At 37.5% G+C, this 24,906-nt stretch overlaps 3 protein-coding genes across 3 annotated transcripts; all 3 read left to right on the top strand.

Annotated features, from left to right (window-relative positions):
* The first annotated feature begins 4,319 nt into the window (after positions 1–4,319).
* Positions 4,320–5,822, top strand: LOC104427373 (wall-associated receptor kinase-like 5). Its single transcript, XM_018864846.2, has 3 exons — positions 4,320–5,199; positions 5,357–5,470; positions 5,707–5,822. Exons 1-3 carry the CDS (start codon positions 4,320–4,322, stop codon positions 5,820–5,822), a joined length of 1,110 nt encoding a protein of 369 aa, XP_018720391.2.
* LOC108955982 (wall-associated receptor kinase-like 22) lies at positions 5,377–7,214 on the top strand. Its single transcript, XM_018864845.2, has 2 exons — positions 5,377–5,470; positions 6,095–7,214. The coding sequence occupies exon 2, from the start codon at positions 6,157–6,159 to the stop codon at positions 7,171–7,173; it is 1,017 nt and encodes a 338-aa protein (XP_018720390.2). The 5' UTR covers positions 5,377–5,470; positions 6,095–6,156; the 3' UTR covers positions 7,174–7,214.
* A 3,409-nt stretch (positions 7,215–10,623) lies between these two features.
* Positions 10,624–16,598, top strand: LOC104427372 (wall-associated receptor kinase-like 22). The gene is made up of 4 exons (XM_018865230.2): positions 10,624–10,776; positions 13,241–14,136; positions 14,399–14,506; positions 15,146–16,598. Exons 2-4 carry the CDS (start codon positions 13,245–13,247, stop codon positions 16,342–16,344), a joined length of 2,199 nt encoding a protein of 732 aa, XP_018720775.2. The 5' UTR covers positions 10,624–10,776; positions 13,241–13,244; the 3' UTR covers positions 16,345–16,598.
* Positions 16,599–24,906: the final 8,308 nt, after the last annotated feature.

The following is a 24,906-nucleotide window of genomic DNA, read 5'->3' as shown; positions in this document are numbered from 1 at the left end:
TCCTAATTAGATTAAAGGAAAGTCAAAATCAACGTATCAATATTACACCATCAAATGCATTTGTTCCTAAGGACACTTAAAACCCTATGGTAGAGTCCTAAGGGTTTAGTCAATCTTGAGTATAATTCTAAATAAAAAAAAAAAACTTCCATTTTTAAGAGAAAATAACCTAGAAGATTAAATTTAACCTTTTCTAGGATTTTTTTAATTTTAATTTTTTAGAAAACAAATTTTTGGAAAAATTGAGTTTTCAAATTTTCCAAAAATTGTGGATTTTTTAATCTTTTTGACTTTTTGATTTTTTGATTTATTTTCTTATTAGTACTGAAATTTTTAAAAAATTTCGGAATTTCGGAATTCTCTGAAATTTTTGAATTTTTCTTTATTTTTAAATATTTTTGAATTTTTAATATTTTCTGAAATTTTTTGAATTTTTAGTTTTTTTTCATTTTTTTCATTTTTTTTTTTGAATTTTGAAATATTTTAATATATTTTTAACATTTAATATTATTATATTTGGGAAAATGGGTTCGGGGCGTAAACCCGACCCGGCCCTTTGACCCAATCGGACGACCCAGACTCGACCCAATTAAAAAATATTTCTAAAAACGTTTTTATATTATTATTATTATTATTATTTTAATTAATTATTTTTTATTATTTTTCTGTTCTTTTCCTTTTATTTTTCTCTTCACCTTTGGTCTTCTTCTCCCCGTGCTTCCTTCTTCGTGCGTCTTCTTCTTCCCCGACGCTTCTTCCTCATGCTGCACCATCTTCATCGAACCAAAACCAACACCACGGCGAGCCATCACGGGCGTTAGGGGGTTGCCAAGCCACCATCCGGCACTGGTCGTTCGGTCCGACCGACGCCGACCACCGTCGGCGATCTATTCCGGCAACCATTAACCCATTTTCCAGCGCGTTGAAAAACCTCGTCGACTCGAATACAAACGAATATTTCGTGCAAAGCATACGAAAACACTATATATACGAGTAAAGCAAGCAGGATTCAGCAGGCATGGGGTGAAAATGAGTTGTTCTTGCATTAAAACATGAACTGCTCTTCGGTTTTCTTAAAGGCATTTCATCAAACATTTAAGACGCATTGATAGAGGGGTAAACATAGACTCGTTCGGGGCTCGGGTTTGGGCCAAGATCAACATGCGATACACAAGAACTATTCCAAATCAGCTTAGGGACAAGTTTATCAACATTTAGCTAGAATATGAACAAAAATAACAAGTCTCGGCCAACACCGAACACACAAACATTTGTATAAAGCCATTACTACAAGTATGTCACATACGCTAACCGAGGAACGAACAAGGGTACTACGGAATTTCGGGCGAGGATCGGGACCGAAGCTTGTGCGAACTGGTCGACCACGAGCTCCGACCCAATGCCCAGCAAAGAACAGGACTGACGTGCTCGAGAATGACCTACCCGGTTTGGGGGTCGGGGGTAGGGGGCGGAGGGACCGCTGCGGCGGATGGCGGCTGACAAACGGACTCTGGCGATGGTCGACCACCTCCTCGAGCTCCCTCACTCTCTGGTTCTCTCCCTCTCACTCGCTCAAAACTCTCCCGAGCTCCCGGACCTCTCCCCCTCTCTCTCTCTCTCTCTCTCTCTCTCTCTCGGCCTCTCTCCCTCTAACAGATAGCAACCGGCGTGCCTGGCTTCTGCCACTGCCGGCTCGCTGGCCGGCCTGACCCCGCCCAACAAATCACGCCGCCATTTGCAACTCGCGATCCTCTACCTCTCTAGTTTGTACGTTTCTTTCCTGCAAAAGCGAGAGCAGCGTGGCGCGAGGGAGAGAGGAAAGAGAGAAGGGGCCAGGCTTGGAAAAAAGAAAATGAGGCTGGGTTTGGGCTCAGGCGAAAAAGGATACAGAGAGAGGAGAACGGGAACGGACTGGGCCTAGCCCGATTTGCTTTTTTTCTTCTTCTTTTCCCCCATTTTTTTAAATTTTTAATGATTAGTGATAGTAATGTAAATGCTCCTAATGTTTAAATGCAATGCATTTTGATGAAAACATACACAATGCATTTTAATGAAAATTATTTATTTTATTTTACTTCTTTTTTTTTAAAGACTAATCATTGATTATTTATGTAGTTAACTCCTAAATAAAAGGGGAAAATTTAGGTGCCAACATGCCTTGATCAGTAGGGGTATGAACGGACTGCCTGAACTAGGAGCCGCTCGAACATGTTAGTTTGGTCTGGTTCCCAAGAGTGTTGGTTTGGTTCTTAATTCCTAAAAGTTAAACTAATGTTCGAACAGTTTGATTCCTAGCTCCAAGGGAAAATGTTCATAAAATTCTAAACACAAATAAATGTGTTGAACAAATAATATAATAATGAGAAAATAATATCATCCCACAGAGATTAATGAATAACAAACCAATTAAATATTGAAAATAGATTAATTTTAACAAATCAAAATAGAATTAAAAATAAATTAAAACTGAAAATCTTGGAAAAAAGCAAAAATCAATCAGATAAATATGTTAGAATATTTCGATTTTATCATAACCACTAGATATTAATTTCATATTGTTACGCGTATAAGAACAATATCAAATATGTGAAAGTAGAATTTCCTAATCTATTTGCTATCATATCTCTAGATATAACAAATTTATTCAGTTTATAAATCAACTATATTTCTATGTGAATTTAAATAAAGATAAGGCATTAAAATTAATGAATATTCTCCACTTACAATGAACCTTTTGGATCACTTTATTATCGAAAGCAACACGGATAATATGGTATATCTTTACTCACATTTAATTCATGGTTATATTTTATAAAGAGCTATTGCATATTATCACTTCTCAATCTCAAACATGCACATAAATCATTCAAATGGTGGCTAGTTAGTTAAAAGTATTAAGCACGATAATATATAACTTACATGAATGAAATCACTTGTACACATAGAAATCATGAAATTTATATTATCATGGCTAGGCTATATTGTAGCCCTAACAAAAAAATAAAATAAAAATAAAACATAGTAGAAAAAGAAACGAAAATATAAATTAAACCAAACATTTTAAATCAAAGAGACAAATTTTATCACTACTTTATCTTCTCTTCAAAAATACTTGAAAAACTCCTAGAACAATAAAGAATGATATGGAAATAAAAACCTCATTTTCCCCCGAATTCTCAATGTTATCAATAGGATTCATTCGAGAATGCTAATACAAGGTAATTGCTTATTATTATTATTATTTACATAAAATTAGGAGTAAATCACAGAATATTTGATTTTGGTATCCATCATCCAATTATTTTTTATTTATTTAAATTCCTAAATTACAAAATTTTCATTTTCTTCTTTTTGCATTTTTCCTTATTTTCTTTTCCATATCTCATTATTATGCATAAATAAGGAAGATTTGGGTAAATGGAAAGAAATCCAAATATTTACTAACAAGTATTGTATTATAAAGTACTATATTTATTGCCTCAAATAAGTAAAATAACTCTATTATTATAAAGTTATTAGGAAACTGGCTAGACCGGTTAAATATACTTTTTATTTTAAAATTTATTCAAAAAATTAGTAAAATGTGAACTAAACACTACCTTGGTTCAGTTTCAAGTAATGAGAAAAAAAGTAATGGGGAAAAAAAAAACAATTGGTTCCATTGGACTGGACTGGAATCAGATTGCCCAAAACTGGATTGGCCTAATGGTGCGGTTTGATTGCGGTCGATCCTAGAACCAACTAGTGCGGTCTCTAGTTTTGATTCTTGGGAACTATGAGCCATTCACCCTTATCAATTCGATGTAAACTTCTCTATGCACAAAAACATTCAAGGAGTCCCATGAACAAATTCCATTGTGCCGCAAGGAAAAATCCCTTCAATGTTTGGCTTGGAATAAATTTGCACTTTTCTCAACCAACAAGGACTTTACCGAAGAGCAAAAACTTGTCTCTGTATATTAATATCATGTGAACGTACCTTCAAGATATAGTTCAAATAGGAAAGTTTGATATTGAGATTTCTTTCCTAATAGATTTGATCTGATCTACATCCTCCTATCGCTTTCTTATATCCTCAGCTGAGACTGAAACACAATACGTCGCCATCTCCATCAGAGCAAACTCAATCGAAACAACCACTTCAGTGGAGAATTTTTTACTCCAAGAAGGATCTGAAGCTTTGACAATTTTGTTATAGGAAGCATTCCGGATATGCAAGGGTTGAAGACAACAGAAGATGAAGGAGTATAAGTAACGGCGCCTCCTGTTTCCTCCTGGAACAGGTCCACGATCTACCGACAAGAGAAGTAGGAACAAGAATGTTTCAGATTCTTCTAATTCTAGGATCGCTTTTGCTTCATGAACAAGCATCACTAGCTGCTCCTCTGGTGAAGGGTAAGTGCGCCCAAACATGTGGTGGCGTTGCCATTCCCTTCCCCTTTGGGATAGGAACCGGGTGTTTCCTCGACGAGTGGTATGAGATCGTCTGCCAGGAAAGCGGCAATGGCACCGTCCCCATACTGAAAAAGCCCAACTTGAGGGTGCTCAACATTTCACTACCCGATTACTCTGCTGAAACAAACGGCATGATTAACGTTGTTCTTCCTATAATCTACTCGCCTGGTATGAGGTGCAGTGGCAATGGAAGCTTCACGCCTGTGAGCTTGAAAGGAAGCCAATTCATCTTTTCCCAGTCGAGGAACGTCTTCGCTGCTGTTGGTTGCAACATATCGGCTCTGATAAGGGACACGAATTCTGCTATCACAGGATGCCAGTCCAGTTGCAAAGCAGACAACAACGTTGTTAGGAAGACTTGTTCGGGCAGCGATGGATGCTGCAAAACCACAATTACCTCAAATCTTCAAGATTTCACCATCACTTTCCGGGCCGACATAAACACAGTAGGAAATGAAGGATGCAATTATGCCTTCCTTGGAGATAGGTTGCGGTTTGTACCTTCAACTATGGACTTCAATGAGTTGAGGGCAAGCGGCCGTTTTGCAGCAGTGCTAGAATGGGGGATAGCTCAATCCTCTGGAGCTGGATTAGAGATCTACGAACAAAGCTTCATCCCCAGCAATTCCTATAACTGCAGCACAGTCAGCTTTGATTTAGCAGATCTTATGGACATGCCATTTCTGCAGTGTTCTTGCAATAAGGGCTTCACTGGTAACCCCTATATTCAACATGGATGCGAAGGTAAAACCAATTATATTTTATCTCACCAATCTTTGAAAATGCAACGCTGTACTAATAAGAAGTAGCTCTTTGGAAGTTGAAGTGGCTTTTCATGCAATCCTAAACACCCAATAAAGAGACAAAGCTCTACTAATTTTGATTGTCATCTTTTGTTCAGATGTTGATGAATGCCAAGATCAGACCAATCGGTGCCCTGACGGAAAGTGTGTGAACCAACCAGGTTACTATATTTGTGTAGAAGAGAGCAAGATAATTAAGTTTATCCTCGTGGGTAAGCAAATTTCTACATTCTGTCATGAGTATTAACAAGGATAATTGATCTTTTGTGCACACAGATATTCCTGAATATCACATCCTAGAAACGCAAGATTTAGTCTATAAGAGATCAAATCCACAATTTAGAAAAGCATGTAGCATAATACATTTACAGTGGATCAGATGTTAGGTGTTCCTATAGAGCTCTTCGGAATCCAAATTCGCTGTTTGATTTGGGCACATATCTTTTAGTACCATTGGAGCCTAATTACTTCATAGTTCAACTTGATGGACTCATCGACGCATACAGTATATCAAACCTAATACCGGGCTTTTTCCTTTTTACCCTCGATGTCCCTGGGGCATGAACAACATAATTTCGATCAAGCAATATGTGTGTTTTATCTTCTGGCTGCTGCTCAACTGATTGGATAGCTGTTCCGTTATATGCTAAGTTTTTCATAAGAAGACTAATTTTGCACCAATCACATTAGCATTCTAATTGATGAAATGGAAGGATATTTAAAAGGCTTGTAAGGTTAATCTCGTTAGTGTCAGATTAGCATTTTCTGCTCCTCAAGTCAGAGGCAAATGCTTGATACTTACTTTTGGTAATGCTCATACCACTGTGACAAACCAGGTATTGGAACAGGCCTGGTGACCCTACCCTTGCTTCATTTGTTATGGCTGTCCCACAAGATCATGAAGATAAGGAAAGAAATCAAACTCAAAGAGAGGTACTTCAAACAGAATGGGGGTCTCTTGTTGCGGCAACAACTGTGTTTGTCTGAAAACAATGTTGACAAGAGCAAATTGTTCAGCTTAAAGGATTTGCAGAAGGCCACTGACAATTTCAACAAGAATAGAATACTCGGCCAAGGTGGGCAAGGAACCGTCTACAAGGGGATGCTCGCAGATGGAGGAATCGTTGCCATCAAGAAGTCAGAAGCGATCAATATGGGAAAAGTTGAACAGTTTATCAATGAGATTGCCATTCTCTCGCAGATCAACCATAGGAATGTCGTTAAGCTACTGGGGTGTTGCTTGGAAACAGAGTCGCCCCTTTTGGTGTACGAATTCATATCGAATGGGACTCTTTTCCAGTATTTACATGACAATCAAGTATCGTGGGACACACGCCTTCGAATTGCTACTGAAGTGGCAGGAGCCTTGTCCTATCTACATTCTTCGGCATCAATCCCAATCTTTCATCGAGACATCAAGTCTTCTAATATTCTCTTGGACGACAAATACCAAGCAAAAGTGGCTGACTTTGGCACTTCCAAGTCGTTTTTGGTCAATCAAACTCATGTGACCACTAGTGTCCAAGGGACATTTGGGTACTTAGACCCCGAGTATTTTCAATCAGGTCAGTTCACAGATAAGAGTGATGTGTACAGCTTCGGTGTGGTCCTCGTGGAACTCTTGACAGGGCAAGAGCCAATCGCATTTCTGGAAAAAGATAATAAGAGAAACCTTGCAAGCTTTTTTCTTCTCTCGATGGACGAGAACTGCCTGTTCGACATTGTGGACACTGGAGTTTTGAAACAAGGTGAGAAAGACGGGATCGTCACCTTTGCTAACCTTGCGAGAAGGTGCTTGAAGTTACATGGGAAAATGCGACCTACAATGAAAGAAGTGGCAATTGAACTGGAGCGAATTAGAATGCTGGATTATTCTGCCATCAAGCATGGACATAGCCAAGAGAACAGTAAGTAGCACACATTTGAAATCTGAGGTGTCCACACTATCGAACTTGCAATGGCTCATATGTTGTGAATCATTGTAAATTAGTTCGATTTATATTATTTTTCATATATTATTACTTTAAGAAGGGCATCTGGATTTTGTTGTATGTAAATGTCGAAGGACAGAAAATTAAAATTTCGTGTGTCGCACTCTTTCTTGATGGAAGAAAGAAAAAACTTAATTCTCATATATCTAAAAAGACACTCAGCATATAGTGAAATTTATCGCAGTCATTGAGACAATTCAATATGACAACAACAATCCCGGAATTACTCATTCATGTTCCAAAAGATGCATCAATTGGAAACAAGATAGAATGACAACATAGTAAGAGAAGCCATCCGTACAACACCTACTCATAACTTCACCGTGTTTCACTGGCATAGGTGGGGGTGCATCGCAGAATCGAACTATTTCAGAATCAACATCCGACATGGTGACAGTTAAACTGATGCCGTTTCTATGTCAATCGCCTTACTACTTTGCTTATCGTGTTGAATAGGAAGAAGGATGTTGCAGCTTCCTTATCCCTCCGACTCGATTGCCACTTCTTTCATTGTTGTTGATTCGTTCCCTTCAATTTTAAACATCTTTTTGTGAGTTTACAAACAGGCATAGTCTCTTCCTTCGCACCTTGCTTTAGAACTTGAGCATCGACAATGTCGGACAAACAATTCTGTTCAATCGAGATTAGAATATGGGCTGCAAGCGTCTTCCTTCTTGTACCTGTAGAGAAGAAATCGGCTTCTGCCAGTTAAAAGTGCAACCAGGATTACTCCAAACGGCAGATAATAATTGTGGGCTTCAGTTTCAATGATAAAAAGGTTTAGAGGCCGCTGAGTGCAATTAAGATAGGGCTTCCGCAACTTCGGCGGCAATCTGTACGCACATATCCCTGGATATGGGAAACTTGTCGCTTGGGCCATGGAGATATACTGGTATCGAGTCCCACTGGGCATGAATTCATATGTTAGAGCGAGGACTTGTGTTTCCAAGCAACATCCTAATAGCTTGATCACGTTTGGAGGGTTTGTTTATGAGAGAATGATGACCTCATTGATATGTGGACTTTTCCATCATTTATCTCTTTAGTTTTCTTGATCACAACTATTTTTCCATAGATTAACATTCCCTTGTAAACCGTTCCTAGCCCACCTTGACGGAATTTTTCATTTAGGTTGAAATGGTCAGTTGCTTTCTCTATATCCGTAGAATCAAATAACTTGCTTTTCTCAAAACTGCCTTCTGGGGAAAATAGATGATGTTGCAACAAAAGGCCACCGTTGTGTTTAAAATACTTCTCTTTCAGCTTAATTTATCTTCAAATCTTGATGACTTTGCACAGCAACCATGCGAGAAGAACCGAAGGCTGCACTTTGACGCTGGAAACCAGGCCGTTGATATGCAAAATATTGAGAAGAGAGAAAAGTTGGAAGCAAAGGTTGCTTGTTAAGGATATGTACTGTGCAGATCATTTTACAAGCCGTAAGATGCGAGCTTGAATTGGGTTGCTTCTTTGCTGAGAAAGAAGACGTATGTATCTAGATATTGAATCACTAATTGGGCCTCTGTTGCGTCCATTCGCCTTCGATTCCCTGGACACTGGCCCAGAAACGACAAAGAAAAGGCATTGAAATCTCATATGGAAATACGAATCGTCGATAAAAAGCCCGGCATGCCGTTTTTTTTGCCGTTGATTTGCTGCTTTATTCCTAAATTTCGTTAAGTCATACATGTACTTGTCCTTCGTTGAGATAATTCTCCATTTATAATTCACAAACTCTTCAACTATTAGATGTTGAAAGAATTTTAGTTAGCTTGGGAATTTGGAATAGTGATTATAAGAACATAGAGGATAGAACAGCCAAGCGACTACTATTTATTCAACCATTACTAAATATTAGGTTTGAACTATATCTACTCAGTACCTCATAAGATCCTCGAGATAGGTTTATCAACATAGCCACATTGACATGTCAACAGTCTATAATTCTCTCCACATAATGTGGCAATGTCCACAACCACAAATTTGCCAGAGGTTTGATCACGACATAGCGAGAACTTGTGATCTTGTGGACGATAGGTGAGCACGAGACCATCAACCCAGCCAAGCTTACTGGTGGACCACCACTAAGAAGCTTGTGGGCAAAGGAAAGTCGTCTTCAGTGGACTTAATAGCTAAGGAACGATGTTCTCTCTAATCTATCACTTATGGACACCAAGTCTATGTCCTGTTCTAGCATTATTTCTCTGTCAATAATGGTCTTGAAGACCACAGGACCATTATCAACATGTCATCCATCAGTTCCCACCATGCCAGTCTTCCCAAGTTTGTTTACATACAAATCGGTTTCCATATGGTTAGCCTGCTTTCTACAGGCTTTGGGCAAATCTTCACTTAGATTCATATTTACACGGACTTGATTCATTATTAAAAATATGTTTCGAATTTGAGCCGAAATAAAACCTGACTCGATGTGTTGTGCGGACGCTCGACCATGTAAAATTGAAAAGAAAAGAGAGAAGCACGTCTGCGGAGCTCTTAAGAACAGCGCCAACACAGAGCATTAAATGAAGATGAACATGGGTTTATGTGCATGTCTCCACGCCGATTTTCATTTAATGCTCCGCGTTGGAGCCGTTCTTGAAAGCTTTGTGGACGTGCTTCTCCCTTTTCTTTTCAATTTCGTGTGGTCGTGCGTCTGCACAATACATTGAGTATGGGTTCAAACTCAACATATATTTTCGATGATTTAATAGATGACCAAAAAAGGAAGAGACGTCTGGCGCCCACAATCTTCTATGGGCATACCATGTGCATGCATTAATGAGGAAGAAGAAAAAATGGACGTCGAGACGTACACATAAACCCATGTCCATCTTCATTTAATGCTCCACATTCCCCGTTCTTAAAAGCTCCGCAAACGTGCTTTTCCCTTTTCTTTTCAATTTCGAGTGGTCAAGCGTCCGCGCAACACATCCAGTTGGGTTTCGTCCGGGCCCAAATCCGAGACATATTTTCAATATCCATTATACCGGCTAACCATACGGGCCCCATCTGTAAGTCACACTTGATCAACAGCAATGATTGCATACTAGGTCCATGAACCAAGATCCATGCAATAGTTTCTCCAGATTTTGGTTCATGTGGGGACGAACGGAGTATTAGGTATGGAAAATTTCACAATTAAGTCACCATCCTACTTTTAAAGAAGGATCGCATTCATGTTAAATCACAAAGTGTAAGTGACCGAGCTAATTGATACTAAATAGAAAGATTGGCAGTGCAATGTGAATACGTAAGATATGGGTTTTGAAAAGTCAAAGGTGGAAAAAAAATAAAAAATAAAATAAGTTTGAAAATTTAAAAGAAAAAGAATAAAAGAGGCCACCGTGATATTAAAGGAAAAGAGAGAGAAGGCCAAGAGTAGTTCGGGAAAAGAAAGGAAAACGAGAGAGAAGAAGAAGAAGAAGAAGAAGAAAAAGAAGAGGGGAAGAAAGGAAAGAGGGGTTTAGTGTGTGCTCACCATGGATGTCTCGCCAAACTGACTTGACTCTGTAATGCAATGTCTGGTAAATGCTCGCACCCTTTGTTATTCCAATCGCAATAGTTTCGGACTTAGGACTTGAAATTTGGAATTATTGGAGATACGTGTGGCAAAGTTCGATTTTTGAGTCGTTGAGTTGCATATTTTTATAGAAAAGATAGTTTAGGGTGTTATGAAGGCATATGATTTTAAAGATCTTCATTTGAGCTTACGATTTGCCTGAAACAAAATTTTGAAGTTTCTCGTGCGCAATGAATAGTGCATGTCCAGCAACTTTGGGCCCTTATTTTGTCAATTTTCAGCTTGATTTTGGGAAGGTAAAATTGGGATTCTTATAGTTTGTTTGAAGGACTTTCTATTGACTATAAGTACATATGGAATGTGATTCGATAGAGAGAGTTTTGGCATAACAAAGTTTTGTGCTCAAGCTTTGTGTTGCAAATGGCTTGAATAATTGCTTTGAGTATATGATTTGTGAGTGCCTAAGAGTCTTTTTGTTAGTGTTTAGGTGTACTTAAGCCATTTCATAGTTGAGGTAGCATTTTTCTTAGTTTTAACATCGATTCTCGTTTAATTGCTAGGATTATGAGATCGTCAGATTGTTTAGCTTTGTGTTCTTTGGTTTTGGACTGTCCAAGTGAGTGGTGCTATCATTTCTTTGAGTTTGTAAAGCTCATATTTTGGAAATGAAAGATATGAGATATATTATGTGCGCATTGTGATGTGGCTAAAGGGCAAAAGTAATGTTCATAGCATATTTGATGCACAACTTCGGATTTAGCATTTACTACTTTTTATCCATTTGAGAATGGTTTAAGGGTTGTGTTATGGAAGGTGTCATAAAAGTTTAAATGTGTGCGTTACGTTGAGAATTGATTTATGGAATGGGTCCTTTGACGATTTGGGAAACTTTTAATAAGAAATACTTCCAAAATATTCTTGGTTTATGAAATAAATTTCAAAATTGTGCGAGAAATGTATTGTGAAATATATACTTTAGGTAGTTGAAAATGTAGTTGAGAAAGATGACATACTTTAGGTGTAGGAAACCTTTTTGTGAAAGAATTATGTTGACTTTGCGTATGGATTATGAAAAGTGATTTGATTTGATATGCAAAACTGATTTATATACGGATTCTGAATTGGTATTATGGAAATAATTAATATGTGAAAGGCTATGTTATGACCTGTGAAACTGATTGTGATATGGACTAGTCAAGGATTAAGTGCTACCTGATAACATAACTTTGTAGAGCCACCTCTAGAACCTTGTAGTCAAAGGCTCAGTACTACATAATAACGTAATTTTGTGGAAGCCATTTCTAGGGCCTTATACTACTGATATATATTGATCAAGAACTAAGTATTACACGATAACATGATTTCATGAGAACTACCTCTAGAGCCTTGTACCATGGATATGTGTTGGCAAAAGACTAAGTGTTACATGATAACGTAATTTCATAAGAGCAACCTATTAGAGTCTTGTACCCTTGATATGTGCTGGTAAATGACTAAGTGTTTTACAATAACATAATTTCATTGGAGCCACCTCTAGAGCCTTAGTCAAGGGTTAAGTATTACACGGTGATGAATCTTGTGGGAGCCACATCTAAGGCTTTGAGAGTTAATGTGATATGAGTTTGGAAAGTGGAATGAATCATTGATATGAGATATGAAGAGTTTGTTGAATTGAACCAGCATGCTTATTTTGATATTATGGATGAACATGAAATTCTACAATTGAAATAGCAAGGTTGAAGTAATATATAACTCATTTTATTATGATAAGTTGTTATATTTTGGACTGGCATAAATGAGTCATGTTTTTGAGTTTTATATGTGTAATGTGGAGGCTAGATTTTCTTAGAAGATGTAACTACTTACTGAGCTGTAGTTGCTCACCTCTCTTTTCTAATTTTTTTAAGTCTTCAATTAGTGACCGTTAGAGTGAGAGCATTATCACGAGAACTTTTGGGAGTTGGATTTTGTGAGTTTGAGACTGCATCCTTTGGGTGGAAGGATGGCTGTGTCACTCCCTTTTCTGCTAGGGTCTGGGGTGTGACAGAATATATGTGGCAATAAGCAAAGATGTGGCACAGATAATTAATGTAGTGCGGAAGAGGAAGAATTCAAACGATTTTGGTCGAGGAAAAATTGAAAAGGATCCGACGCCTACGAGGAACAACTTTAACTGTGTAAGGAAGGAATTAATATCTCAATTCCAATGTGCTTAACGGAATCCACGACAAAAAATCCTGAAAAGTCTTCCATCTTGGCAATACTCCGTGTCTTTCTCATTAAAAAGATGTTTGACAAAAATATCTCCCCAACAATGAGAAAAGTCACACTTGGCTGCTTAAATTGGTGCCTTCTATGGTGTATCAGAGCTGGAAATTATGCAAACAGTACATGAAAATTCTTCCTTCTTTAACGAAAATAACTATATTAAGGGACTCACTTCCTGTCACCTTTCTCCATCGGTTTAGGTCCATGCACATACGAACCGTGAAAAGCATGTCAAACTCGGTGTTCCAAATTCTTTTGCTTCTGGTTTCCCTCACAGTACAAGCATCAGGAGCCGTACCGCGACTTGCAAGGCCTAACTGTGCTGAAATGTGCGGGAACATCACCATTCCCTTCCCCTTCGGAATAGGAAGAGAATGTTTCTTGGATGACTGGTACGAGATTGTCTGCCAGCAAAACAAGACGATTCCCATACTAAAGAAGATTGGATTGAGAGTTCTCGATATTTTACTCCCCACTTTTGATTGGCAAGGGTATGGCGTGGTAAAGGTCAGTCTTCCAGTAATTTACTCAAATGCAAGCTGCCAGGGCAATGGACATGGTGAGCCGGTGAGCTTAGAAGGAAGTAAATTTGTCTTCTCCCAGAGTTGGAACTTCTTTACATTGGTCGGTTGTGACGCCGAGGCAACAGTGATTAGTGAAGAATCAACTGGTATAGTCTTTACATCGACTGGTTGCAGGTCGAAATGTGATGGAACCAATACCAACATTAGCTGGTCTAGTGCTTGCTCCGGGAGAGACGGATGCTGCCAGACTACGATCCCCTTAAATCTTCAGGCCTTTAGTGTGGATATCAAAGGAGAAGGTAAACAACAGGGGTGCAAGTACGCTTTCCTGGCAGACACATCATGGTTTTCAAAGTCGGACGTTACAGGTTTATATGATTTGAGAGTGAATGATACGGTTCCAGTGGTGTTACAATGGGGGATCCAAAACGATACAGACTATTCACTTGCGCTTCAAAATCAATCGATGAGTTCTGATGCTGTCTCGTGTTACATCAGTAGCTTGCCATATGTGGAGTGCTGGTGCCTAAGCGGCTATCATGGTAACCCTTATTTTATTGGAGGATGCCAAGGTAACATACTTACGCTATCACATTCCGTTTGTAAGGGCACCATACAGTGAAGTGGCTTGTCATTCTCAGATATTTTGCATTCTCACCGTTTAATGATCCCATACATGCCTTTTTTTTCTTTTTCTTTTTCCTGCCCAAGGTTATACAAAGCGAATGCACTTTCAAACAAAATTGAACGGGACAGTCCTATCTTTACAAGCATAATATTACACTCAAGGAGACGGCAATTCGCTGCTAATATATTTTTACCATTTGTCATTAGATATTGATGAATGTGAAGATTCAAATATATGCCACAGGAGGGGCCGGACCTGTGTGAACAAGGAGGGCAGCTATGACTGTGTTGATGGTAGAAAGAAAGCTCTTATTGGTAAGTTGATCTTTTAATCTAGAAGTTAGACCGCTTCATGCTCTCGGCATTGTTAGAAAAAGCACATCATAGCATAAATTATGTTCATGAAAAGGTACAGAAATAAGTTTTACCTTTTCTTTTTTCGTTATGAGAGAATTGTCTGGTCACTTGTAATTTGATACATCATACTATTCTTCCGCATCATGATTTGATACATCATGATTTGATAGAAGCGTTGAATTCAATTTCCAAACTATGCTATTAGCTTAAGATGATTATTTTTCCTAGGAAATAGAACTTTTGTTAATCCATTTGACAAACTTTTTTGCGGTACTAATGGTGAGATAAGTTTAGTAAGAGTGAGATTGAAATACGATACCACTAAAAATTAGTCATCAATTTGAGTAGATTGTTTACACGACATCTAGTGAATTTTATTGCATTTGCTAAAAAGTTTTCTTTAGTTCAACCTCATTTCGTAATCTAAGTTTGGCCCATTTATAGTTGATGGCTTCCCATGATGGGATGAAATTGCTACTTGGCCAATGGAAAGAATATCCGCCGTTCAATGTGAGATTTATAGTTTTCCTGCTTCCAAATTACTCTATTGCTCCGACCAAAAAAAAATTACTCTATTGCTAAATTTCCGGACTGCAGGCCTCGGAGCGGGCGTTGGAGGATTAGTGCAAGTGTTGCTTCTCTCTCGGTGGTTATACAGAGTCGTCAAGAAAAGAAGAGAAATTAAGCAAAAAGAGAAGTACTTTAAAACGCAGTGGGGTCTCTTGTTGCAACGACATCTATCTTCATCACCTGAAGGCAATGTTGCAAAAAGCAAATTATTCCATTTCAAGGATTTAGAGAAGGCCACTGACCGTTTCAACAAGAATAGGATACTTGGTCAAGGTGGACAAGGTGTTGTTTACAAGGGAATGCTAACTTGTGGAAAAATAGTTGCGGTTAAGAAATCAAAACTGATAGATAAAGAAAAGGTTGAAGAGTTTATCAATGAGTTCATCATTCTCTCACAAATCAATCACAGGAATGTGGTTAAGCTAATGGGGTGCTGCTTGGAAACAGATATCCCGCTTTTAGTATATGAGTTCATACCAAACGGGACTCTTTACAAGTATCTACATGACCCGAATGAAGATCTTCTTGCATCATGGGACACACGCCTTCGAATTGCAACTGAAATCGCTGGAGCCTTATTCTACTTGCATTCAGCAGCTTCTATACCTATTTATCATCGCGACATCAAGTCCACTAATATCCTCTTGGATGAGAAACATCATGCTAAAGTTGCAGATTTCGGTACTTCCAAGTCTGTATCCCTTGACCAAACTCATGTAACCACATTGGTGCGAGGAACTTTTGGATACTTGGATCCAGAGTACTTCAGAACAGGCCATTTCACGGACAAAAGTGATGTGTACAGCTTCGGAGTGGTCCTTGTTGAACTCTTAACAGGGCAAACGCCAATGTCTTTGTTTAGGGAAGAAGAAGAAGAAAGGAGCCTTGCAACCTACTTTGTAATTTCAATTGAGCAGAATTGTTTGTTTGATATTGCTGATGCTCGGGTTATGGAGGAAGGCAAAAAAGAAGAGATTGTAGCTGTTGCTAACCTTGCAAGAAGGTGCTTGAGCTCAATTGGGAGGAACCGACCGACAATGAGAGAAGTGGCAATGGAGTTGGAGGGAGTAAGGAGGCTCACAAGCTCTTCGAGTTTCCAGCAAATTGAAGAAACGATTGAGGCCGCTAAATCTCGCGACTCTAGTTTCATGTCCGGCAAGTCTTTCGTGGACATAGGTGTAACAACATTTTCAGATGTGCAGCCATTCGCCTGTGAATCATGGTGAAGGCACAATTTTTGGCATCATCTCCGCAACATACATGCAGAGGCCAACGACTCGAATACGTAAGCTGCACCAAAATTGATCTGTCCCCATCCATCTTTAGCCTTAATAAATAGGGGAAACTTGCCCTTGGACTAGTCAATTATACCCGCTTTGTTTAGTCGTTTCCTTGTCGCAGTTGTGGGGATCAAAAGAGTGCTTGTTTTAGTTGTTTCCTTTTCAAATTTTCTCTGGCTCAGTGTCGGCGTTTGACTTAAGTATTATAATGCTGTTCATATGCCAATTAGAAAGAGCTTTGAAATCATCCCGCAAAAGTGGCTTATTGCTTCTAGGGGATCCGCGAATAGTCGTCTTTAATCCAGTTATTGTGATATTACATTAGAGTTGCACATGCACCCTTGCTAACAAGCATTTTGCACCGTGTTGACTGTTGACAAAAGCTGGAATGCAATTTCACTTTCAGATAAACACGCAAAACTCTATTCCATCAAAGAAAAAACTTGAAAAAAAAAAAACATTTATTGGTTAAATTTCATAGTTGTCATTAACTTCCCAATCTTTTAGTGTAAAAATACAACAAGATTGTAAGGTAAATCTCCAAAGTTCACATAAATCTCCAAAGTTCACAAATATCTTAAGTTCATGTATCTGTTAACTTCATGAATTTTTTCAGTTCATGAATAATCTTTAATTCATGTTAACTTAATGTCTTTTTTGATGTCATGTATCTTTTCAGCTCATGTATGTTTAGTTTGTGTCCATTCAAACTCTATAAATGATTTAGGATTATTCTTCATTCCAAGAACAAAAAGAATATGGAGTATAGATTATAGGTATAGAGAATAGACTTGCGTCAGATTACTAATATTAAAACTGTCTAGTGATGACTCTGATGATCAAACCGAGAGAACCAAAACCAACGTTTAGAGAAGGGAAAAAGAAGAGGAAAAATACTTATCGTGGAGGTCTATTATGCTTGCTGGCCATTGCTGATTTTCCACCGACAGATTGACCTCAAGATCAGAATGCACGCGCTAACCGTTGGAGAGAAATTTCTCGAGCAGTACAATTGCTTATCAAAACCCGTTTTCTTTTAATTGTTACAAAGTCAGATATGACTCTACCAAATCTGAGGTAACCTTGAATCGAGTCATATGGTCAATGGGTTTGGATTTGGCAGAGGGAGTTAGCTTTGTGGGAGTTTGTGAGTGAGGGTGTCTATGGTCGGGGTGGAACACCCGTGATGCTTGGGAGCACAACATTAACATCGTGAAACTACTGTACAATCCTAGATTCAAAGACAAACTGAGAAGGAAATACATGTGAACGCATATAAATCAATAAAGAGCATTTTAATTAAATTAACTATAAAAGGTATTTTTTTTTTAAAAAAATTAAAGGTGGTAGCACCACCCTTTTTGTAAAGTAATCTAAATAAACATAGTATTTTTTTTTCCTTTTTGAATTCATTTCATAATTTTTTTTTCCTTTCTGAATTCATTTCTCCGACATATTACTTACAAGTAGGCTCCGCACCTTGATACTAATACAGGTCTTGTCCGGTTGGGAGAATAACTTATATTAGTTATCGATATTTGAATCTCTCTGGCTCCCTCAAGATAAGTATCTGTACTTTTTAGGAATTACAATCCTTTTGTTCCCCAAAATATTTTTAAAAAATTATTTTGTGGATATATATACCTATCAATTTCTATATTTTGTTCCCATAATCTCTTTCCATTCATTAATTTTTTAAATATTTCCTAATAAAGGAATTGTGGAAGATAATCAATATATTAATTTTTTGCATACACGCAACGTAGATGCACCTTTGCTAGTAGTACTAGAAAGTAAACTTATTACAAAGATTATGCATTAGTACACTCAAAAGCACCGGCTCGAAAGAAACAAGGAAAGGAGCAGAAAGAACTATTCTTTTATGAAAAGGGAAATAATAATTTTAATCGCCAAGAAAGCTTTGAAGAATAATACTTTTATTCATTTTATTTGATGATATAAATTATTTTTCTCTATTTTTGATGATATATACGTAAACATTAAACATAAGGTATGGGTACTCGGAGATATTGCATGCAAGACAATAGTGAACTAACATTCTTCTCTCGCCAGAAGAAGAATTAACACTCTAGGACATGTTTTCCATTGTTTGCTACTGCAATACTTCACAACACATATTCTTTGTTCATTACCGAGACCATAACTTATCAGTTTCTATATAGCAACGGCAATTGCACACCGAAACTCTCAAAATCTGAATTAGACTCATCATACTCATGCAGTACCTCTGAAAGTTTTTGGCTTTGAATGGCCCAAGTTTGCATAAGATTTTGAACGTCAGCATTTTGCTTTCTTAAACATGTATATCAACAAACCCCTACTACCATAGGAATGGTTATAGTTGACACCCCACATTTTTAAATATCCATCTATTTTACAAAATAATATATATAAAGATAGAAAGCAAGCAAAAAAAATAATAAAAAAATAAAAAAATATATAAATATGAAACGATAAAAAAATGAAATGAAATGAAAAAAATAATAAATAAAAATGGATGAAATAAAAATGAATAAAAAAAGAAAGAAAAATGAAGTCATGTGGGTCGACCTGTCCGGCCTACTTAGTAAATTTCGGCCCCCAAAACCCCTCCCTATATTAGTCCAGCCCATTCATTTTTATTCCCTAGGCTCATCTTTTATTTTAGCCCATCTCTCTTATGTTTTCATGGCCCATCAGAACTAACAACAAACGAAGGCCCAGCCTAGCATTCTTCCAGCCTTCTTCAATATAAGCCAGCGACAGCGAAGGAGGAGCGTGCACGGAAAAATGGCAAAGAAGACACGACCGTGACCGAGAGAAAACTAGCTTCTGTGACGCGAGGAGATCAACAGCGAGAGTGACGAGAGCGAGCCCGACTGTTCTAGAAGGCTGAGCTTCGCTGCAGAAGGACGAACGGAAGAGAAGGAGAGGAGGTCTTGCAAGGAAGAGAGGAGGATTCCTCGCCATCGTTGGCTAGCCGAACGTTGAGAGTTGCTGCCGAACCACTGCCATCAGTCGTTGTTCGTCATTCCAGGCGCTTCGAATCACCATTGTCCGCGGTTGTGTCGTTGCGCCGGAGTACGGTCGATTCTGTGGGGGTCTGTTCTTAGACGGTTGTGAAGGTTTTATTCATCAATCCAAGCTTCGGTCGTAGCAGAACGGCTCCGGTGCAACGGGTACGTGTTTGCCCGAGTATACCCTGTTTCAGTGAAAAGAGGAGCTAGAATACAATGTTCCTGATCAATTTAGAGTTGAATCTATGCGAGCATGCCTGATAACAGTGACTGACATCGTGGGATGATGAGGTTTGGATTTGCTCGCTAATTCCGAGGCCATGGCGCTTCTCGGTCACTCCTTCATTGTTTGTCTACAACGTGTTTGTTAAAATTCCATTGAAAACACAGATCGAAGAATATCTTAAAGATTTGCCACGTTGATGTAGAGGCATGAATCCGTCATTGCTAAAGTCCGATTTCAGTTGTGTTTCTTTATCATCGAAGATAGATCTGCACCTTCTCTTCGTTCTTTTTGTTCTGTGTTTCTTTTATGTCCCTACGTCATTCAATGATCGGTATCAGCGAGGAATAATTGGAGTTAAATCGTACGCTGCTCGACAATGTCTGTATCCAGGTTCTGATTTTATGCCTGTATTTTTATTTTATTTTTTGAAGTCGCAAGGTGATGATAAGCGATATGTAACTACATTTTCAGATGTGAAGCCACTCACACTCGTTTGATCCCAAGACCAGCAATTTCTGGCATCATCTCCGCAACAATTTCTTGCTATAAATGCAGCGGGCAATGACTCGAATATATAAGCTGCAACTAAATCGATTTTTACCCATCCCTCTTTAGCCTCAACGAAGAGAGGGAACTTGCCCTGCGATAGACGGTTTGTTATAGTTGTTTCCTTGTTGCTGGTGTTGGGATCAAACGAGTGTTTGAAAAGTTACCTTTTTCAAATTTTCTCTGGCTCAGTGTCGATGTTCGACTCAAGTATCATAATGCTGTTTATATGCCAGTTAGAAAGAACTTTGAAAATCATCCTGCTAACATTTATGAAGTGGCTTATTCCATCTTGAGGATCCATGAATAGTGGTCTTTATTTCAGTTACTATGAGAATTACATTAGAGTTGCACATGCACCCTCGGGAACAAGCGTCCAAATTATTATCAACCTTTTGACCAGTGTTGAAGAAAGCTGTGTGATCCAATTTCACTTTCAGATAATCATGCAAAGTCCTACTCCATCGGCGAAAAAACTGGAAAAATAACCGCTATTCAGATCATACCAACATTCTCAAACAGCAGAAAATTACAAACTCCTTCGTCTTAAGTAAATTATCAACATAGTAAATTTATTAAAAGGGAGACCATTCTACTTCTCCTGGATAAGGAATTCCTTCATTGCGGTCGGGGTTGGTGCTTACTCTAATGAGGAGCAGGGAATCGGAATCAGCCATGACAGGCTGCGAGTCGAAACCCGACTTTGACCGACCCCATGCTGATATTAAACACCGGAACTCTTTCCGGAGAGACCGGTGTTGCCAGGAGCTAGCGATCCCCTCAAACCTTCAGGAACTGCAGGTTTCCTTTCCTCACACATGTCTAAAGGTGAGTAAAGAGTCATGGTAATCATTAAATTATTTCCCAGTGGCACTAGACACCGGTATAACGCTTGGGTAAGAGCTTGTCTGATGTCCGAGCATGGGGGCGTGTTCCTGCAAATATGGCAATGTTAGTAAACGATATTGTTTGAAAATTTAAATAATAAATTACGCATTCATCTAAAAGATTCTAACACATACAATAATCCAAGATATAATAATAAAAGAATTTTTTTTTGGTTCATCATATTTCACAAGACGATAGAATTACAAAGTTGGTATGCTAAGTGAATACTATATAACAAAGAGGGGGGGCCTTGGACATCCGGTGAATATACCATGTCAATTATCCAAATGTTTTAGAATGAACTAAAAGCCAGCTAATTGAATTCGTACTTTATTAAGAAAATAAGAAAATAAATCCAAACTTTGATGACATTATAATTCGCTTTTATTCTTAACTAGTGTTAAAAATATACTAGGACTTATCTACTAACTTCCCAAATGATAAATGATGACGCTGATTCATGTTGAGTTCTTAAAGGGGCATGCTAATTTAAATAACCACTAGGGTCATATCACTTACTAAAACAAGTTAGTAAACAAAAGTTAAGTATATCAAGCAGTCCTCTTTTCTCTCTCTCTCTCTCTCTCTCTCTCTCTCTCTATTTGACGTTGGAACAAGTGGTATTCTGAGTGAGGGTAATGCTACCTGCACTAAGAAATCATATTAGAACTTTTTTCTTTGACTGACATAGTGATTTCATATGTGAATGCTTAAAAATGACAACGATTCATAATATGGGTCTCGCTTGTTTGAGCACAAATTAAACTTACCACATGACTTAGTAAAAGAATATCGTAAAATTCTTAGTACATCTAGCATTTCTCTTCGAGTTTACTTTCATTCACAAAACTAAATCCACCGTAAAAATTTAGTCAAAAGCGGGTTAGTCACACTAAATTTTGGCAAATATCAATGAATAAGGAGATTCAAATCTAGCTTGTTGCCCTGAGATTTGTGCAAACCAACCAGGCATCTATGCCGCTATCACCCTGAGATTTGTGTGTACTAACCGGGCGTCTATGCCGCTATCAATGATAGACCAAGGCTCGAAGGACAGCTACATTCATTCTTGATGGTGTCTAGATCTTTTAATCTAGATTTTCAGACCTCCTCAGGCGCTTGATTTTTGTCACACGGAGTATATCATAGCCATATTGTAAATTATATATCTTCAGATGAGATATAGATAGAAGTCTTAGCTTACCCTTATGCAGGAAATGGATTCCTGGAAAGACAAACCAATACTCGAATAATCGAATACTGAAAAATGAACATGGAAATGTGTCTGGAAAACATGTAACACCGATCGAAAGATATATCACAGAGATTGACATACCTTATTTACCATATATTAAATACTAGTTGCTGTTTTAGAGAAATCGATTGAAGCTCTAAAGTTCCGTTCCTCAAAAGGGAGTACATTGTTTTCTCAAGAGAAGTAAATGAACGTATTATTTCTCAGAAAAAACTTCAATCAACGTTCTTCCTTTTTACTTATATATTGCAGTTATTTTCACTTAGAATATAACTGCCCATTTCCTCTTATGGGCTGGGTTTGGCCCAACATGGGCGGACGGGTTTGACTTGAGCCATCAAATAAAAAACCCATCATCTCCCACTCGTACATGGTGGTCCAAACAAGACTCTTTCTTCACCTCTCTACAATGGTCATACTAGTAAATAATCTGTGCGACCAATATATTTCGAGAGCTCATTGACATACATCTATTAGAAATATATAGTAGCTCATAATGGACATTACATTTTTGAGTAGATATAGTATATAGTATCCTAAATCGATCGATCACATTTATATCTCTCTTGATTTCTTTTTAATAATGATATATTGTATTCACAATTATGATTATTCTAAAAACAATCATAATTGGTTGACTAGTGAATACAAAGCTAGAATGTGATATCCCAAACTCGATCTTCCTCTTTCTTTAAAACTTTCAATTTCAGTTCAACTTGCTTTTCTAGAAATGTCCAATTAGATCGAATTAATTTATAATCATTGGCAACATTCTAAGATAGCAAATATTGAATAGAAATCTTGAGAATAACTAATAGTCATGAGGACACTTAATTGAGGAACTCTTTTCCTCAAGAGTTTCACACGGCATAAAAGTTGAGATAAAAACTTTTTTCACTTTTATTGGTCGTCTCATGCATATATAGTATGAAATACATATTACGGTATTAACTCATTTCCCATAAAGTGTATGTCTACACTTTTAATACTATACAAATGATAGTTCAGACATACCTAACGTCTAACTTTAGTTCATGTATCTACTCCCTCAAAAAATCCATTAGAACTCACATCTAGTATCAAAGACAAATAAAGTAAAATATGTAGGTTATTTTACTTTCGGACATAGTAAATATTATGCAATTATCTTAACACTTAGTTAATGTGATATCTATATTTTAAAATTGAACTCTCGATTATCACATAGATAATAAACTTAAAAACCATCTTATCTCTATTTATCACATAGTAAATAGATGCCAATCACCCGTGTGAGTAGGCTAATCTCTTATTTGTTCGACATACTTTTTTAATTTTATATGATGCATTAAGCATTAACATACATATACGTCAAACAAAGACTTATAGACATTAACAATGAAACACAAATTTATTAAATGTGAATACTTAAGGGAAATTATAATATTCAATACATCAACCTTTATGCTGTCTTAGAGATTTTATATGGCCACAGAACACATTTCTAGATATTGGTTTTTTCATAGGATCTGCTATCATTCTATATATAGATTTGTACTATAAGTTCATATTTTTGTGTGCAATCATATCCTTGACGTCCATCTTTTCTTCTTTTTTTCGGTGGTGGGCGCCCCGGGGGGGAATTCCAAAGTGCCTTTTATTGATGGCTTGAGCAAGAAAAGCGAAAGAATGACTGACTAGACGATGCGTACACGAGAAAAGAACAATAAAAATGACTTGTACTTCGATAACGGAAGAGATTGCGACATTCGCACATGGCACTCCGATTAAAGATGTCAGAATGAAACCACTTTTGCTTTAATAAAAGTGATTTTTGCTTTAACTTAAAGTTTTTGGATTTAGAAAAGATGCCAAACCCATTTCATTCGTCAAGAGCACAAATCTTGGTTATCGTACATCAAAGTTGTCAGATGATTTTTCCATTCGCAAAGAGATTCTTGTCGTGGAAAGTGGCTTTCTTTCAAAAATAGGACAAAAAAATAAATAGGAACTCGAGACCATCACAGGTTAATTCATATTTTATACTATGATTTGATTTTTGTGTTCGTCTTGACTGAGTAATAATTATTAAACGAACACAATTCTCCTTCCATGTGTTAATAATGATCGAGTACGATCTTTCTTCCTAGCTCAATTCTAATGTGCTTTAATAGGATCCACAACAAAGGATCCCAAAATGTCGTCCATTCTGATAATAACCCAAGTCTTTCTCATGAGAAAGTGACGACAAAATTATGTCCGCATATATGGGAAAAGTCATACATGGATGCTTAGAAAAGTACCAAAAAAGCATTAAATCTATTATATTGGTATCAATTCAATCTTAAACTTTTAAATTGAACTAATTTAGTTCTTAACATTTTCATATTTGTATTAACTAAGTCAATCTGGTCAATTTAAGTAGGAAGAAAACTGACATGGATGTTGGCCATCTACGTGGCACGGTGGGTGCTAGTGTTGACACTTTTTTTATTTATTTATAATTTTATAATTTTTTAATTTTCATTTTTTTTCCTTTTCCTTTTCTTTTTGCTAGACTGGCTAGCCATTGGCCACATGCAAGAGTTGGCCTCGTT

Source organism: Eucalyptus grandis, chromosome 11, assembly GCF_016545825.1.
Source record: "Eucalyptus grandis isolate ANBG69807.140 chromosome 11, ASM1654582v1, whole genome shotgun sequence".
NCBI lineage: Eukaryota > Viridiplantae > Streptophyta > Magnoliopsida > Myrtales > Myrtaceae > Eucalyptus > Eucalyptus grandis.
Note: the sequence above shows the minus strand (reverse complement) of the source record. Positions and strands in the feature narration are given on the sequence as shown.

Excerpts from the sequence above, each read along its gene's own strand:
- LOC108955982 (XM_018864845.2), top strand. The coding sequence starts at position 6,157 with ATGAAGATAAGGAAAGAAATCAAACTCAAAGAGAGGTACTTCAAACAG.
- LOC104427372 (XM_018865230.2), top strand. The coding sequence starts at position 13,245 with ATGCACATACGAACCGTGAAAAGCATGTCAAACTCGGTGTTCCAAATT. Across the intron at positions 14,137-14,398 it reads TTTTATTGGAGGATGCCAAG|ATATTGATGAATGTGAAGAT; the intron begins GTAACATACTTA and ends ATTTGTCATTAG. Across the intron at positions 14,507-15,145 it reads TAGAAAGAAAGCTCTTATTG|GCCTCGGAGCGGGCGTTGGA; the intron begins GTAAGTTGATCT and ends TCCGGACTGCAG.
- LOC104427373 (XM_018864846.2), top strand. The coding sequence starts at position 4,320 with ATGTTTCAGATTCTTCTAATTCTAGGATCGCTTTTGCTTCATGAACAA. Across the intron at positions 5,200-5,356 it reads TATTCAACATGGATGCGAAG|ATGTTGATGAATGCCAAGAT; the intron begins GTAAAACCAATT and ends TCTTTTGTTCAG. Across the intron at positions 5,471-5,706 it reads AATTAAGTTTATCCTCGTGG|TACCATTGGAGCCTAATTAC; the intron begins GTAAGCAAATTT and ends CATATCTTTTAG.